At 35.4% G+C, this 18,678-nt stretch overlaps 1 protein-coding gene across 1 annotated transcript; it reads left to right on the top strand.

Moving 5' to 3' along the window:
* Positions 1-6,823: 6,823 nt before the first annotated feature.
* On the top strand, positions 6,824-10,626 carry LOC131162253 (2-oxoglutarate-dependent dioxygenase 19-like). The gene is made up of 4 exons (XM_058118556.1): positions 6,824-7,166; positions 7,255-7,490; positions 9,479-9,806; positions 10,178-10,626. The coding sequence occupies exons 1-4, from the start codon at positions 6,948-6,950 to the stop codon at positions 10,451-10,453; spliced, it is 1,059 nt and encodes a 352-aa protein (XP_057974539.1). The 5' UTR covers positions 6,824-6,947; the 3' UTR covers positions 10,454-10,626.
* The last annotated feature ends 8,052 nt before the right edge of the window (positions 10,627-18,678 follow it).

Below are 18,678 nucleotides of genomic sequence, written 5' to 3'. Positions count from 1 at the left end.
GTTTTGATGGACTAATTTCTCAAGATTTATGCAATAAGCATTATTTACTCTATGAGCCATAAACAATATTTCTTTATTTTTAGGATTTTGGATAACACATTTCTCTTTCATGAAAATTATCTCAAACCTTTTATCACTTAGTTGATTAATACTTAAAAGATTATGTTTTAGTCCTTCCACTAATAGCACATTATCTATTGTGAGTAAAGGTTCTTTACCAATTTTTCCAATACCAACAATTTTACCTTTGGCATTGTCGCCGAAGGTGACGTGTCCCCCATCCTTTTGTTTTAAGGTAGTGAACTTGGTCTTGTCACTAGTCATATGCCTTGAGCATTCGCTGTCCAAGTACCATTTATCCGTTGTCGTTGTTGTCCTAAGGCAAACCTACAATGAGGGACACTATGTGTTAGTTTTTGGAACCCAAATTCTTTTGACTTTCTTTATTTTTTTGTTGGTTCCACTATTTGTTTTCCATTCTCCTTGTACTTTAACATATTTTTTCTTTAATGGGCAATTAAACATCACATGACCTTTAGTCTTGCACATATAGCAAGTGATGTACTCATGTTTGTTATTTGATGAAGTGCTAGCATAGAACTTAGCTTCCTTAACAAAATATCCCATATATAGCTTTTTATTCCTTTTATTTGCTTCACCATTGTAGCCTATTCATTCTTTCTTTCCATGAAGCCTTTGTTGTCCAATCATTTTTTCAAAGTTTTGTTTTCTTTTAGTAAAATTATATACAATCTTTTCTTTACCCTCAACTACTTTTTTGAGTTCATTTATTTCTAAATCCTTCTTATTCAAGTTATCTTTATGAGTTTTATCTAACTCTTGTTTTGCTATGTTTATTTCTTCTTCCAACTTCTTAATATAAGTATTTCTTTCTTTTTCAATAACTTTGAATGATTCAAGTTGCTTTACTAGTTCTTGATTTTGATCTTTCAAAGTTATATTTCTTTTAGAGACTTTTATAAATCTTTTATGTAGTGAGAATAATTCAGTTTATAATTCCTTATAAGAAGGTAAGCTATCACATGACTCATCACAAGATTCATTTTGAGATTCGGTTGAAAAGTAGTAAGAATTTACTTTTTCGTCATTCGCCATGAAGCATATATTTGCCATCTCTTGTTCACTTGATTCGATTTCAGTTTCGCCGGAGCTTGAGTCATCCCAAGTAGCTTTCATTGCTTCTTTCTTTTTTTTCTTGTCTTTCTTGAATAATGGATAGTCTGGTTTGATATGTCCTGGCTTTTTGCAATGATAACAAATTGGTGGTTCATTCTTACCTTTATTTTCTTTCCTACTTGTCTCTCCTTTTTCAGTTTTATTTTTATTAAATTTTCTAGGAAACCTTTTATTTCTTCTATAGAATTTTCCTAGTCTTTTAGTATTGAATGCCAACTCATCTTGATCTAAGTCACTTGTTTCGCTTTCTTCTTCACTAGTGCTATGGTTAGATGCTTTTAGAGCTATGGATCTTTTATACTTTGATTTAGGATTCCTTTATTTCAATGCCATTTCATATGTAAGAAGTGAACCTATAAGTTCATCCAAAGAAGCAGTCTTTAGGTTTCTACCTTTCGTAATAGCTGTGGCCTTTGGTTCCCAAATAGAGGGTAGGCCTCTTAGAATCTTTCTAATCATTTCATATGTAGTATAGGTTTTTCCTAAGGCACTTAAAGAATTTATTATGTGGGTAAATATGGTGTACATGCTTGATATCGTTTCATTAGAATTCATTTTGAATGCTTCATATTCGCTTGTTAACATGTCTATTCTATTATCTCTATCATCAACAGTTCCTTCATAAGTTATTTCTAGTTTATTCCAAATTTCCTCAGTTGTTTTGTAGGCCATAACTCGATTAAACTCATTAGCATCTAATGCACAATATAATGCATTTATAGCAGTTGCATTTATTTGAACCATTTTATTATCTAAGTTGGTCATGTCTTTCTTTTCTTTTGGAATATGTTTTGCATCAACTATCTTAGTGGGGATAAGATTTCCATCCATAACGACTTCCCAAGCTTTCTAATCCATGTGTTAGAGATATATTTCCATTCTCTTTTTCCAAAAGGTATAATTGTGTCCACAAAAAATTGGTGGACGAGTTGAGGATTGTCCTTCACCAAAGGGTGCTACTTCAATGTTTGTCATTAGATCTTTTTATAGTTTCTTGTTAGGAATTTCTATAACTAGGCTCTGATGCCAATTGAAATTAGGAATAGCTTCCTAAGAAGGGGGGTGAATTGGATTTTTTTTATTTTAATGATTTTTAAGCTTGTGTTTATAATATCCGGAAAACAACAATCAACAAATGATAACACACCTAAAAATATTGAAATTTAAATTCACAAGTCAATTAATGAAATCAAAGTAACTTAATCACTCAACCAAGAATATTAGAACTTTTGTTGATTTCCCTATAAGCTTTTAGTATGCACTTCTCTTGATCAAGATTTCTGCAGATTAACCAATGTACTCCCTTTTGGGTTTCTGCAAATGGTTAATCAAAACGTACTTTCTAAATATCAAGAGTCTTTGTCTCTTTCTCACTTAAAAACCTGCAACCTGCACTTTTAAAACATACAACAACAACAGTACAGAATATAAAGTAAAGCAAAGAGAAAGACACAAGATTTTTTACGAGGTTCGGCTTCAACACAGCCTATGTCCTCGCCCTTAGCAAAACACTGAAGGGTTCCATTATAGTAGTTTTGTTACTGGGTGGAACAACACCTTTTTACAACTACTCCTTTGGCCAAGGCTAGAGCTCGCCTTCTCCAAACAATATGCCCTTGTTTGGTCAACGATCCAATAGCCTGGTATCGTTCAAAATCTACAAAAGAAATATCAAAAGCTGGTGTACAAGAGAAGCTTACACAAAGAGCAGATTAGTACAAATCAAAACTATGTACTTCAAAAGATAAAATATCGAGAATGAAATAAATTTTTGAAGATTTTCAAAGAATTCACGAAAATCCTTTTCTCCAGATGATAAATTAATAATTCTTCAGGATTTGATGAGCAAGAATATCAGAACAACAGTACTTTCAGCTTTGCAAGAGATTGATCAAGAGATTTTGAGAGCAAGAGAGCTTTGAGAAAATTTCAATGCTTGGGATGATTTGTTTATTCTCAAAACACATATATTTATAGGCTTTTAAATAAGTTTCCTTGTTGCAAAAGTTTCCTTAAAGAGTTTGCCAAGTTGTTAGAAAATTTGGGGTTCAAACGGCTATAATTTAAAAAATAAGATTTTTAAAAATTTGCCTGTTGAACAGTGTTCAGATGTCTGAGGATTCGAGGTCAGACGTCTGAAGTTCCTGAAACCCTTTCAAAATAGAACTAGATACAGGGTTAGATGTCTGAAGTCAGGGTTTAGACATCTTAGGTTCCAGGTTCAGATGTCTGAAGTCGCGAGTTCAAACGTTTGAACTGCTAATGCCTCTTTCTGTCTTGTTTCATAAATTTTCAGACGTCTGCACTTAATCTTCAAATGTCTGAAGTAATTCTTCAGATGTCTGAACATGAAGTTCAGTCATCTGAAGTCTTCACTTCAGTGATCTGAATTGAAAAGTTCAGTCATCTGAACTACCAAAATCCTATTTTTTAAAAGTATCTTTCTTTAAAAAAAAAAAAAACTATTTTACTCTCTTATGATCTTTATAAAACTTGATTCAATATACTTAAATAGGTCCTTAAATCTTTATAACCTCTTGAAAAAGCGTCAAAATATATTTCAAATGACATTTTAACTTTTGAAATACTTACAAATATGTTTCCTAAGCTTTCATAAGACATGCTTGAGTTCTCTCTCATGCTTTGCTCTTGAGATTCTTTGAAAAATTTGCTTGAGCTTCAAATATATTAGACTCTCTTTGGATCATTGAGAAGTTGTCTTATACTTGACTTATACTTGATCTCCTCTTAAATCATACTTGACTTATACTTGAAGTTGCTTGAACCACACTTGATCCATATTTCTTGAAACACCAAAACTCAACCTTTTCAAGTTAAATCATCCTTTGTTTGTTATCACCAAAACTAATTGAAAGACCTTGTTAGGCCAACACAAAAGGTTGACTGACGTCGGTTTTCTAGGCTTAATTAAAAAATCTCGATCGACTGAACCCTTCTAGTTATAATCAGCTTAGTTGAGCGAACACTCCGAAAGCCAAAAAGTTAATTGTTTGACTTGGCTCGGGCAACCGACCTATATTTAAACTAATCCTCCATGGTCAACCGAACTTTAAAAATGACCTTCTTTACCTACCCCGGCCAACCAAACCTTTACTTAAAAATCACCTCGGGCGCCCAGCCTTCAAAGAGCGATAGACCGAACAGTTGGTCAGGCGACTGAACCTACGAAGGTTTGGAAAATCGCCTTAGTGTGGTCGACGGACACTATCTACAGTCAACTGAATGCTTAAAATTTCAAAAGCATTTGTTAGTGCTCGGCGAACTGACAATGAGCCTGGGTTGACCAGACCTCTCGAGTTTCTGAGAATTAACTACGGTAATTAGGGGTAAATTGCAATTAAAAAAATTTCAAAATTCCCTCCATGTCCCTAACGTTAAAAAATCATGGGAATTTTGTATATAGCCCCTCATTACTCCAGAGTAAGTATGTGATTAGCAAAATGTTCTCTCTCAAATTTTTGTGCTTTCATTTCTTGTAAAAATTATTCTCCAGGCTTATTTTATACACTCTCTTTGAATCCTTGTTGCAAAAATCATTCCCAATAGAGAAGAGCAGCTTTTTGTAATACCGATTTGCAAAATCTTTGCAACTTTGAGAGAGATTAAAATTCTTGTATTGAGTGCTCATTCATATTATGGTTAAAAGCTTAAACTCTCATCTTGCATAGTTTCTTTGAATATCTTTCTTGAGTGTTATCTTAAAGATTTTTCCCATTTTATTTCATATTGATAAATATCGTTGGGAAAATCTCATTGTCTTGTGAGTCTTTTGCATCCTCATTGCAAGACTTAAGAGCCAATCTTTGTGATTATTGCTAAATATTATTTTTGCAATATCTAATATCTCTTGCACTTGCTCTTGAAAATAACCTTTTGGAGATAAATTTTCTCAAAGCACTAGATCTTTGAAGTATTATTAATATACATATTGTGGTTATTCAAAGATCAGTATTTCTCACATATTTCATATACATTTTTGAAGAGATATTTGCACATAATCTCTACTGAGCATTAAATCTTTATCATATTTGAGTACATTGGTTGTATTGTGCTTATTGGTGTACTTATCTGCTTATTGTAAGAAGCATTGTATTGTACAAAAAATTTATACTGGTTGTATTCTTGACGTGTGATCATCGAAAGAGGATTGCACTACCCTAAGATGTGCATCGGATTGCTTACACTCAGTTAAGAAAGCACCAAATAGTTCAGACCTAGCTAGTAGGACTTGTTGCACCGTAAGGTGTGATTATAAAGGTTGAGGTTAGCCCTGTTAATGTGACTTGGGGTATTTCCTGACCCAGTAAGGAGAGGCTATTTGTAATCAGTGCCGATCGACCCATAAGTGAGCAAAGCATTTAGTGAAATTCTCTTGCTTCTGAGCTTGAGGTAGGGATGCAGGCATTATTGGTTGAACCCCGATAACATATTCTGTGTTACTTTCTTTTTCCCTTAACTCTTTAATTTTTGTACATGTATGTTTAATTATATATTGGGTTGATTGCCTTACATACATACTTAATTTTTTGGGAAATACTAAGATTGAAATATCTGCTTTTTATATTTGCCTAGGATAATATTGTTGGGTAGTTGATATTCACTTAGACATACCCTAGGTTGTGATATACTGTTTGTGAACTTGACCATAACCTAGGAGAATTTTTAAAATATCCAATTCACCCCCTCGAGATCACACCAATTCCAGTAGTGGCATTGACATAAACTAGGCTGCCAACCAAGTGTCTGTAAAGAGAGGGTTTGGACAATGGTTTTGTGCTTTCAAGATCTTCTCAGTTTCTTCTAAAGCTTAGTTTGCAGATATCTTTACCAAGTCACATCCTAAGGGACATCATCGTGCTTTGGTTGACAACCTCAAATTGGTCTCCCACTCGCCTTGAGTTTGAGGGGGGTTGTTAACGTGTATTACACTTTGGACTAAAGCCCAACCCTTATTTACTTGTACTACACTCTTACTACTTGTACTGCACTTGTACTGCTTATACTACACTCTTATTACTCGTACTGCACTCCTATTTACTTGTACAACACTTTGTGCCTCCTATATAATTGGGCACTCTTAGGGACAAGAAATATAATAATATTTGTTCAGTATTTCTATCATTAGGTGACGCTTCACTAAATGTTTCTGCCCTTATTTTTTTTTTCCAATCTTCTTTCTAAGTTCAACAATTAAGTTAAATACATAATTATAGTTTAGGCAAGAATATTTGAGCGTCTAATTGACTATGTGCATGTGTATGTATTTCTATATACGTGTATGGGTATCTACTCATACTGCAATGTAAGTATTTTAAGCAAAATGAGAATATCTTCTGTTTAAAAAAAAATGGTCACCACTAGATTCATTAATATATCATATTTTGGTGCCGAGAGTACCTCGACAGGTAGCCGTAATTATGTGCGCACTACGATGCGATAGTGGGCAACGAGCGCCTGAGATGTAACCATCGTAGGCCATTTCCTCATTGTACTCTCTACTCTTCCTGTCCCCCGCCTGGATCACTTCCACTCCTTTTTACATGCAAAGCTGGACCACCATCCTTCTCAATTTTGATCATTCTCCTGATCCTCCCCATCCCACCCCACTCTTTAGTTACTAGTCTTCCTTCTTCACTCAGCCCTATATATACGCAACCCCACACATATTATACGATGCCTCTCTCTCTCTCTCTCTCTCTCTCTCTCTCTCTCTCTCTCTTTTATTGAAGATGCCGTGCGTCAAAGGTCTGGTTGAATCAGGTTGTCTCACGTCCATACCCTCGAAGTATGTCTTCCCCAGGAAATCTGGCGACGATTCCATGTTTTCTGAAGCAGAAGCAATAATCCCCACCATTGATTTGTCCCTGCTGACAGGGGGCACTCCATATCAACGGTCCAAAGTCATCCAGGACCTTGCCAATGCATGCCTCGACTGGGGATTCTTCATGGTAATCAACTCTAGTACTATAACCGAACCTCAGGTAAAATAATAATTAATATCATATGCTAACTGGGTTTGATATGGTACGTTGGCAGGTGGTAAATCACGGTGTGCCAAAGAAGGTCATGGATGACATGGTGAGTGGGTGCCTGGGATTCTTTGATCTGACTGAGGAAGAAAAGCAAGAGTACGCCGGAAAACAATTGTTTGATCCAATAAGGTCAGGGACCAGCTTCAATCTGACGGTGGATGATGCATTCCTGTGGAGGGATTATCTCAAGATACACGTTCATCCTAATTTCCATGCTCCTACCAAGCCTGCCGATTTCAGGTGCGTTTCTTTTTTATTTTTTATTTTATCCCCGGTGACTTGTGTGCCGGCCGGCAGCAGGCCTGTGCGAGGCTGGAATATGACTACCCGACGAACCTAATAAATACAGTTCTTGTAAATTTACATAAATTTAACAGTTTCAATTTTACCGGTGACAAAATTATCATATATATATATATATGTCATAAATATATTTACTATAATTTAGTCAATATATATTATATATTTTAATATAATAAAATTAAAAAGCTATTTATTTTAAATAAAATTAGTCTCTAATATAAAAATGATTTGTAAATGTTAGCATCGTGCCAAATATTGTGAAGACCTTATTCACTGTACATAAATAGGTTAGTTGGAAAGCTTGAATCATTATGTTTTAGAATATATTAAATTTTTTTTCTTTCTTGTGAGATTAGTCTTAAAAGATATATCCAATATAAAGGTTTGACCTTTGGACTTCAATATTTTGAAGTGGTTTGACAAACTTGACTTTTTTTTAATTTGCATTTATCATGTGTATGATATGTATTTCTTTTATATACTTCCCGTTCGAAGAAAATTCATTTTTCATTGCATTTTTCTCTTTATATAAAATACTATTAAAAATAAAAGTTTGTTCTAATATAATTTTAAAATTAAGAAAAATTAAATGTGAATGGTGTATAAAACCATATTTCTGTACTAATTCGACATATTTTTTATTTATTTTTTTCAATTTCCTTGATAATCAAACATAAGAAATTAGATTCCTTTATACTGTATATTCCAAATTCCAAACAAGACCTTAATAATTGTTGGGATCCCCCATGCCACTTAAAAAATTCGTAAGATATAATAAGATAATCAAATTAATGATCTCTCTTCATAATTTTTGCCAAGTTCATTTTAATAGCTAGGACCGACACGATTAATGTGTATATATGGGACATTATTATTGTCTATTTGGCATTTTACACAAAATTTTTATTTTATTTTAAAAATATAAATATTTTATTTTTACGCCACATAAAACCTCGGTACAAATGTACGAAAAAATATCAATAAAATTTCGAACCCAGTCATAAAACTCAGCTATATAGGATAATAGGATAAGTAGTGGATGTTAGGCCTTTGCTCATTTCCGTAAATCATTATTGCACCCAATAGACCACAGCGTCCGAACAGTCTTTCAATTTTTCATGGCGGACACCAAGTGGGACCATGAATGTCATTCATCTCATGATATGGATAGGTCAAGCTTTATTGTAGCCTGTATAAAATTTGAATTGATTAGGGGATGACGAAATGAGATGTGACTTATTTTTCGTTTTATAATAAAAAAGTAGGCATTTGAAGTATGAAGACTATAATAAATAAAAATTGAAGCTTTTTTTGAAAAAAAAATAAATAAATAAATAAAGCGCATATTTAGGTTTTGAAATAGTCATGAAATGGTTTATGACTTGCTCTTCGTTTTAATGAGTATGCAATGTGATACACTTTGAAATGAGTTTGAGATGGAACACGACCATCTACTTCTCATTAAAAACAAAATAAACATTGGAACATGAATGCAAAATAGATAAGAGTTTAGGATCTTTTACTTGAAGAAAAAAAAAAAAGCTTTAGGATCATTTTCATGTCGAAATCACATATGCAAATTTTGAGATGATTCGAAATGAGTATGAGATGAGATGTGGCCTATTATTATTATTCAAAATAATGGTGCCCAAAACTTTTTGAACACTCGAGTATCCATTGGGATAATAGGTCTTTCTTTTCGTCTTTCTTCACTTAAATATCAAACTATTATCTAAAATAGAAAATTTTAGTTTTCAAGGCTCCAACCAGGGCCAAAATTTTGAGTTCATCATCTCAGTCATCCTTAAAAGATATGACCTATTAATTACTAATTTTATAAGGTAAAAATGGACATCCGAAGCATGCGAGGATAGTATACAAAGGTGGTTATGTAATATATAGTGTGTATCTATGTCAACTTACAGCGAAATCTCAGAGGAATACTGCAGAAAGGCGCGAGAAGTGGCGAGTGAATTGCTAAAAGGGATATCCGAAGGGTTGGGGTTGGAGGAGAGCTACATAGTGAAGACAATGGAGGTGGATAAAGGGTCACAGCTGCTGGTCGCGAATCTGTACCCCCCCTGTCCCCAGCCTGAAGTTGTGATGGGCCTCCCTCCTCATTCCGATCATGGCCTCCTCACGCTCCTTATCCAAAACGACGTCAGTGGCCTCCAGGTGCTCCACCGCGGCAAGTGGGTCCCTGTCAATCCCCTCCCCAACTCTTTCCTCGTCAACACCGGAGATCATATGGAGGTACATGCTTTTACAGTTTTTCATTCACCTGTCCCAGCCGCTGGCTGTTCAGACCTTATCAAAGCAAATTTCAACGAAAACAAAAATAAAACTATAATTTACATAGCGTGTTTGTGTTTTTTTATTTTATGAAATTCTTACCATAACTGCTAACATGCTTTTATTAAGTATTTACCAAGCTATATACAGGAGAAATTTTAAGTGTCGGAAACAAATATCTGTCATACAATAATATAATAATATTACACCCGAAATATGTCATACTGGATAATATCTTATCTTTCGTCCTTCATGAGCTACATTTCTAATTTGCTGGGAGAAAACTGGGGATTCATGGAGGTAACTTTTCTTATGAATGTTTTTTATTGTAGATATTGACCAACGGAAAGTACAAGAGTGTGGTGCACAGGGTGGTGGTAAACGAAAAAGCAACTAGGATTTCAATAGGAACGGCACATGGCCCGCCACTTGATGCTATTGTTAGCCCCTCGCTAGAGTTAGGGCACCGTGAAGGCTATTGCCCGACGTACCATGCCCTCAAGTATAGAGAGTACATGGAACTTCAACAAAGCAGACGGCTCGATGGCAAGTCTTGCTTGGACCGTATTAAAGTTCACCAGTCAGATCATATCCCTCAAGATTGCTAGCTAGCCACATATATATGAATTGGAAGTTTATTGCTTTCAATATATATTTAAAATAAATATTGTTGCACTCAAATGAGTAGCAAAAGGCTTGGAAAGGAGATGGTTGTAAGATGATGAATTTTGAACTAAGCCTACGACCAAATATAAATAAGAAATGACACTTTTGGTTCAAATTATCTTATTGCCAAGCGAATTGAAGTCAAATATTTATAAATCTTATTATATTCTTGAACAAGATTAGCGTCTTAGAAAACTATTTTCTTGTATGATTGTGCTTTGGAAACACAACTTAGGGTTATGCATATTGTTGGTGATTTATTTTGTTTGGGGTGGTATAAAAAAAAAAAAAAAAAGCGAAAAAACAATCAACAAAGAAAAAAAAAATTTTTTAAAAGAAAAAGATAGACAAAGATATTTTTTAGTATATTGGCCAACGCGCAAACGTGTGGCTTCCCACATGCAAGTGCCTATGCACAAGAGCATGATCAAAACAACGTTGTTTTGTTGCTTTGAAGTAAAAAATAAAAAATAAGAAAAATTAGGTGTATGCATGCATAGGCCTAGGATTGAATCCATGGAAATGCTACTATTTCATTTATTTTTGTTTCTTAAAAAAAAAAATGAGTGGAGGAGAGGACCAAACGACGTTGTTTTGCTCGCTTTGTTGTCTTCTCTTCAATTCTTCTTCGACATGCTCAACAACGCTTGTATGCCATTGTTTTTTGCTAGCAAGCCATCACTAATGCCTCTAGGTATCTCACCCAATCCCAAGCACCTCAAAAGGGCAAGTCCAACCCCATTTCCCCTCTCCTCCCATAGACTCGATCTAGGTGAAAACTTACAGACCAAGAAGTGGCTCATCCCCCAAGTTTTTGTCTAGCAGTTTTTGCCATTACCCACCATTTAATGGCACACCTTCTAGTCCTTAGGCTTAGTTAAGCCCACTTCTAGCCCCTTAGAGATATACATGAAGAAAGCAAGAGGAGAGCTAACCTCCACTCCGACCAATTAGCTCGTAGGTCTTTATCTTCCCCTCTATTTTTTTTTCATTTTTATTTTTGTATTAATAGAATTTATAGTCAGTTTATGGATTTTAGGTAACTAAGTTTGCATCACACGCACAAACTCTCTCTCTTTCTCTCACTTTCTTCCCTCCCTTTAAATGTATATGCATGAATGAGTTTTGTTAGCAGTGAGTGAGTTTACTGTATAAAAATGCAAGAAAGTGGTCTTTATATGCATATAGAATTGTTTACATAGATGGTTTGGAAGCATGGTTACAAGTGCAAAAAAGGGTAGAATATGCATGCATGGGATGGAGTATGACTGTGAGCATGAAAGTGCATGCATGGAGGAGTGTAGGAGTTGGTATGAATGATACAGAAGTGAGACAGCATACGAAATGGTGCATAAGTATGCACAGGGGAGGGTATGAGAAATGGAGCTAATGTATGCAACAACCATGTGTGTTAGCATGAAATATGGATGAATATTTAAGTGCATGTGCATGCATGAGCATGAACTTCATATGCATATGTATGGCATGTAAATAGATACATATGTCACAATGCACGAACAGAAAGTACGTTTTAAGCATCATGCGTGCTTATGCATGGGAGTGTAGGCAAATGAACAAGAGATGGCAACATGTTTTAGATTATATGCAGGTAGTATAAAGATTTTGGGCAAGTGTAAATGAACTAATATATGGGTAGTGAATATTATGAGTGGGTTTGGGGAGATGCTAATACATACATTATTTCATCCACATGCAAATGTATGCCTATATTCCTATGACTCATTTACTTCTTTTCATAGACATGGATTTTTGTAGGCTCGCCAAGGCTTGGGTCCTTAACTACCAATGATAATATTTACAGAATCTAACTAATCCCAAGTTCTGTAGAAAGTGAGAAAGTTGGGTGTTGATCCTCAGCGACTAAAAGTGCAGTTATCAACCGTTTCTAATCTAGTTAATTATAGTTTTGTGTAAAAGAAAGTAAAAGGGAGATATTTTGATTGGATTTTATAACATCCTATTGAAAGCATGTAAAATCTAAATTACCTCTACTCCTACAAAGCAATGATCAATTCATAAATTAGACTTAGAATGTCGTTTGCATAAACTCCATTCGGTCAGCTATCCATATTAGGCTAAATGGTGAAAGTAACCATTTGAGGGCATAGGGTAGCAAGGGTGCACCAATCATTTGGAGCAAGATCGGGAATCGGAGTATACCCTATCTGAACGACCATGCAAAACATTTTTAGTATCTATAGCCTACTACGTATATCTGACTGAATCGGTTGTAGTGCTATCCTATCTCTAAGACTTCATCACAATCAAACCAGTAAAGGAAAGCAATTTAATCAAAGCAAGTAAATGGAAAGCATGTAAAAGATCATTCTATTGTAATCAAAATGTTGTCACTAACACTAGAAAATACAATGGAAGACCAGGAAAGCAGTAAATCTAATCTAAGTCTAATCTACTTTGGCTCTTAATGACGTTTTAAGTCTATCACTAGCTCAATAGAGGCCAAAGAGGAACCCTATAAACATCTTTGTAGCTACTATTTATACCTATTAGGGTGTGCAAGGTTTGAATTTCAAAATAGGAAAGTTCTGCCAATATCTCATGCAGAAGATCGTCTCTGTTGACCAAGTCGCACCCCTATTCTCCCTTAGTTGCGCCCTGATCGAGGTTCATGAGAAATCAGGAATTCAACTTAAGATCCTCTCGACCTAGTTGCACCATTGGGTTTTGTTGGTTGAGTTGATAGTCGAGACTTGCAGCATCTCAATCTTCAAGAAATCTCAAGAACTCGACTTGGTCGCCTTTCATAGTCCCTTAGTAGAACACTTCATCGAGACTCTCTGTACTCCTTGGCTCAGTCAGCTTTAGTGTCGCGAGTTAGTCACCCTTGAGGGTCACTTGGTCGCCCCTTGTGTTGCTGGTTGCATTACTTGGTTGAACAATGTCTTCTTCTCTTCTAATGATCCGAGGCTTTAGGGACTTGGCTGAACATCTAACCTAGGCTTTGTACACTCCAACTATCCCTTGGCTTCTCATAATTCCTAACTCCTTGGTTTTAACCTCTATTTCCTAAAACACGAAAAACCTTGCATAACTCTGAGCTATGTTAACAAAGGGTTACATACAAGATAAATAAGGACAAAAAAAGGTAAATGGGGGCCTAAAATAGTGCATTTTAGAGACTCATCACAACCCCAAACTTACACTTTGCTAGTCCTCGAGTAAGGTAAAATCTAAGAAAACTAAGAAAATTCTATCTTCCTCCTCTTTCGTGGGAAACACAGTTGCGTTTACCATATGTAACAAGACTTTAAACCCCTAGGCTGATCCTAGTGGACGAGTTGTAGTCTCGTGAGGGTTTCCATGGTGGTACCCCCAAACACCAATCTTAGTAAACATCAGGTGATATAACATGCAGCATAGGTATGTCATTTTACATACAAGAATATAACTTAATTACACACAGGCTCTTTCATCCATAACTTTGTTATACAAACAACTTCAAAGAAAATTACTTATGCGAGTTCCATCATTGTATAGCCATCAAGAAGAACACAACTCAGAGAGAATCAATCCAGAAATTGCAGTTCAGAGTTAATATTATCATGTAAATTCAAGCATGGATTGGCCACATCATAATCCATGTGTAAGGTGCGTGATCTGTCACACTCCAGATACCCTTGGACACCTACGAAATAGTCGTCTTGACTCAGCCTCACTGCATATCCTCAAAAACACTCAAGAAAATGGGTTCACTTACATATGTGAGGAAGAATGTCATGATCGAACATCTCACATATTTTGAAGAACTATCGCTAAGCATGGAGTGCACTAGTCTCATGAGAATGGGATCTAGCCTAAGAAAGAGATGTCCGGTCCTTCACTTTAGCATCTTCTCACCTAATCGCCACACCCAACTAAGATCACCCTAAATCAACTTATTCACAAACCAAGCGTGAATACAAATGATGCATCAGACAACCGAAGAGTCTTCAAACATATAGGAACATATGTATCGTGTCTTTAGTTTGACCTTTTTGAATTTAGAATGACAGAAATGGTGTATTCCCAAGAGGGGGAATGAATTGGGTATTAAATTTTAAAAACTACAATCAGTTTAGCACAACCTAGGGTCTTTTTAAGGAATCTCAGTTCCCTTAAATATTAATGTATGCAGATATTTAAACGAAAACAAAAATCATTTATAACAATTTAAGCATAAGTATACAAGTGTGAAAAGTAAATAGTATAGGGAAAGAGAATGACACAGTTATTTTTATTGAGGTTCGGCTAAATCAGTTTGCGTCCCTGACTTAGGCCAACAACCCAAGGATTCCACTATATGCTTACTTAATCGGGTGGAGCGACGCCGTTTACAATATTTCTTGCGAGGCGGAGTCTCCTTAGCTCACTTACGGACGAAGCCAAACCTCTTCTTACAAGGCAGAGTCTACTTAGCCTAATCATTGGGCTAAATCAAACCAGTTCTCCTTACAAGGCGAAGTCTCCTTAGCTCAATTTACCAGGCTAAGCCAAATTGGTTCTCCTTACGAGATGGAGTCTCCTCAGCTCACCTAACCGAGCTTGACCCAAATCGATACACCTTACGGGATGGTGCACTTCTCTTCAGGCCATGCTTGGAATGCAAAGATATGAAATTTTGTGTACAAACAAAGTGCTTCTCAAATAAGCAGATGTGTACAAATTGAAGTTCTAAAATGCACTCTCAAATGATATGATTTATGCTCAGTAGAGTATGGTTGTTATTCTCAATAATATTTTTGTAGTTTGTAAAGATGATATGTATGATAAAATACTTCAAAGATTGAAACCCAATAAATATTTCTCCAAAAATATTTTTCAATAAAAAATTAGGAGACCCTCGTGTTTTTCTTTTAAATGACTTTCTCCAAATCAAAACATAAGGGACCTTTCAAGCAAAGATTTTCTCCAAAAAATATATTTTGAAAATGAATATGGGAGATGCTTAGGGTTTTTGCACAAAATAGATTTTTCAATGAAGAACAAGTGAGCTTTTGAATCTTTGCCATAAATGTGCAAATAGATCCACAAGCTAGAACGAGTTTCTCCAAAAAATATGTATCAAGAAAAATATGTGGAGAAACTTTAAGCTTACTCTCAAATGTGATTTTCAAAACAAAATTTTAAGTGAGAGTAAGTGCTTTGAATGGTAAAATAAATGCCCAAATAAATGATTCTCTAAACAATCCTCAAGATCAATAAATTTGCTAATGAAGAGAGTAAAAGAAATAATCAAAGCTCTTTTAAAAATGATTTTAAAATAAATAAGATGATAGTTATAGTGCAATGCCAAGAGGGGGGGGGGGGTGAATTGGGTATTTAAAAAATGTTACCTAGGTCTCCATATTTTAACAATAGTGTAATTTAGCCTAGGGTCAGTCTATGCAATCATCAAACAAACATACACATACAGTAAATGTAAATTGCAGAAATGTAAAGAACACGCATGATATGTTATCGGGGTTTGGCCAACAATGCCTACGTCCCTGCCTTGACCACACCAGCACAAGGATTACCACTATAATGCTCACTTAAACGGGTGGAGCAGCACCTATACAAATCAGGTCAATTCAAAGGGCTGACCTCAACCGACACGCCTTAATAGGATAGCTTTCCTAACTGGGTCTAAGCTAATCCGGGACTATTCCACAGGGCTAATCTCCCTCTTCAGGCCCGTGCCTAGAATACAACCAATGTGTATAAATTGTTTGTACACGTAAATGCGCTTCAACACAAGCAGACGTGTGCACCAATATAGTTCAGTCAATAATGCAAGCACGAATGATATGTAAATATGCTCAGTGCTCTAATGTGTGCTCAACACTCAATCATGTATATATTTTTAGTCCAAATCTAGAGTGTATATCTAAGAAGGATTTGAAACATAGTATTTGAATTTTAAAAAATCAGATCAGGGTTTCAAATATGCTAAGCAAGATAAATCAAACAAACTCAATAGGATATTTCAATGTATAAAGCACAATGGAGTTGTTTGAAAGACTAGCTTTTTATAAACTAGGTTTAGGTAACTTGCAACAATAATGCAAGAACCAAAAATCTCAAAGTCTTCCCACACAAGATTTATCAAATGAAATCCATGGAAAAACTTTAATGCTAAACTCTCAAAGAAAATCAATCAAGCAAATAATCCAAGTGAGAGTTCTAGCTAAGTAAGTTAAGCACAATAGCCTCGAAATACTCACAACGCTTAGAGAAATCACGAATGAGAAATATGTGAGTGCTTGAAAGAATATTTGGCTAATATAGGATTTTTAGGGTTTTGAGAGTTGAGAGAATTTTTGCCCTAATCAAGTTTGCTATTCCCCTCCAATTAAGACAAATGAACTGGTATATATAGGTAAGGAGGATTTTTGACCATTGGGGACACAATGGGTATTATTAGAATTGTCTAAAAGACCATTAAGAAAATTAACCCAATTTACCGATTTAAAAATCAGTAAAAAATTATTTTAACCCGCAAGGTTCGGGTGCCCGTCCTGAGGTTCGAGTGCCCAAACAGACACAGTCTAGAAATCAATTTTAAGAGGTTCGGGTACTCGAGTTGAGGTTCGGTTGACTAAAACAAAGTCAGTAGCCAAATCTCTAAGATTCGGGTGCCCAAAGCAAAGTTCGATTAACCGAACCAGGTAGTTCGGTCGCCCGAGCCTCTATTTGATCGTAACCAGTGGTCGCCCAATTAGTTGAAAAGTGCTCTGAAAAGCATTCAGGTGCCCGAGGAAGATACGTTCAAAAGTGGTTCGGTCGCTCGAAGCAAAGTCAATACGTTGACTTTGTTCGGTCGCCCGAGCCGCTTGACACGGCATAGGTTCGGTCGCCCGAACCCTCTCAACCTTTTCGATTTAAGTCCATATTTTAGCCATTTGTAATTCCCCTGATGATATATGTGATATGGGGACTTTTGTGCAATTGTTTAGAGACCTAAGGTCTTTCTATTCTACCAGAGAAATCCCTAAGGCCTGTTTAGGTACCTAAAGTTCAACTATGGTCATTTTGAGCTTACCTACCTACCATGCATGATGCAAATTATAACAAGCCATACACGCGCATAGCCCATAATAAATTACATCCCAGAATGAAGAAATAATCAAATGAATACAAAAATACAACACATATATCTTCATTCTTCGGCACGAACACCTTATGCCATCATGATATGACTTTCAGTCCTAAAGCGCGCACAAGGTGAACCTGCATTCAATTCTCAGTACAACCATCAGTACCAAGAGTATTTGTCATAATCAAAACTGGGTGTGACCAATAAGGTCAATAATCTCCCCCTTTTTGATGATGACAAATACCTTATGCAAAAGTGGGTTCAGCCAAGAAAGGCTCCCCCTGACTTTATGCACAAAGATGATTAAAGTAATGAGTAATAAGAGATGAAGTATAATTAAGCACAGTATTACCCACTTTTGCCTCTTCTCCCCCTTTTGGCAATAACAAAAAGGGTTCAACAATAAAACACGAAGGAAAAGCATATCAATTAGATACAAAAAGTATATTGGGAAGAATAAAAATTTTGGTAGCATGTCGTTTGAAAATAGACCATTCCCAATCATAATTTTGTACCTAAGTGACCTATTTGGAGTTATAAGAAATAGTACATAGCATAGTTCAATCAATTAACCCAAATAGAATATGCATTGAGGAAGTATAAGTAGCATGCAGCACGTCAACAATCTTAATGTACTATACTCTCCCCAGTGGATGATTATGCAAGGATGAAGATTAATTTTTCATTTGGTTTCCACTCATCCTTTCAAATATATTTTTAAAGTTAATTTTATCATAATCATCTTTGGTTTTCAAAAGAAACAAGTATGCCCCTACGTGTGAGTCTAATGCCAATCATTATAACTAAGTGATAGAGAAGATACCAATTGTTAAAACAATACCACTAGTTATAAGGACATATTATCAGTTTTGAAGTGAACATGATATCAATTATAAATTTATCAAGTTGGGCACATTGATACCAATTGATAGTTTATTTTCCAAAAGATATAGTGGTGAATGCAGGATATATATATTTACATATTTATTTTCTCAGAGCCAAATTATTTTGAAATAAATGACTCCCCCTAAGAATATGTATTTTCTTGATAAATCAACTTGAGCAAAAACT

This window comes from Malania oleifera, chromosome 8, assembly GCF_029873635.1.
Source record: "Malania oleifera isolate guangnan ecotype guangnan chromosome 8, ASM2987363v1, whole genome shotgun sequence".
In the NCBI taxonomy this organism is placed as follows: domain Eukaryota; kingdom Viridiplantae; phylum Streptophyta; class Magnoliopsida; order Santalales; family Ximeniaceae; genus Malania; species Malania oleifera.
Note: the sequence above shows the minus strand (reverse complement) of the source record. Positions and strands in the feature narration are given on the sequence as shown.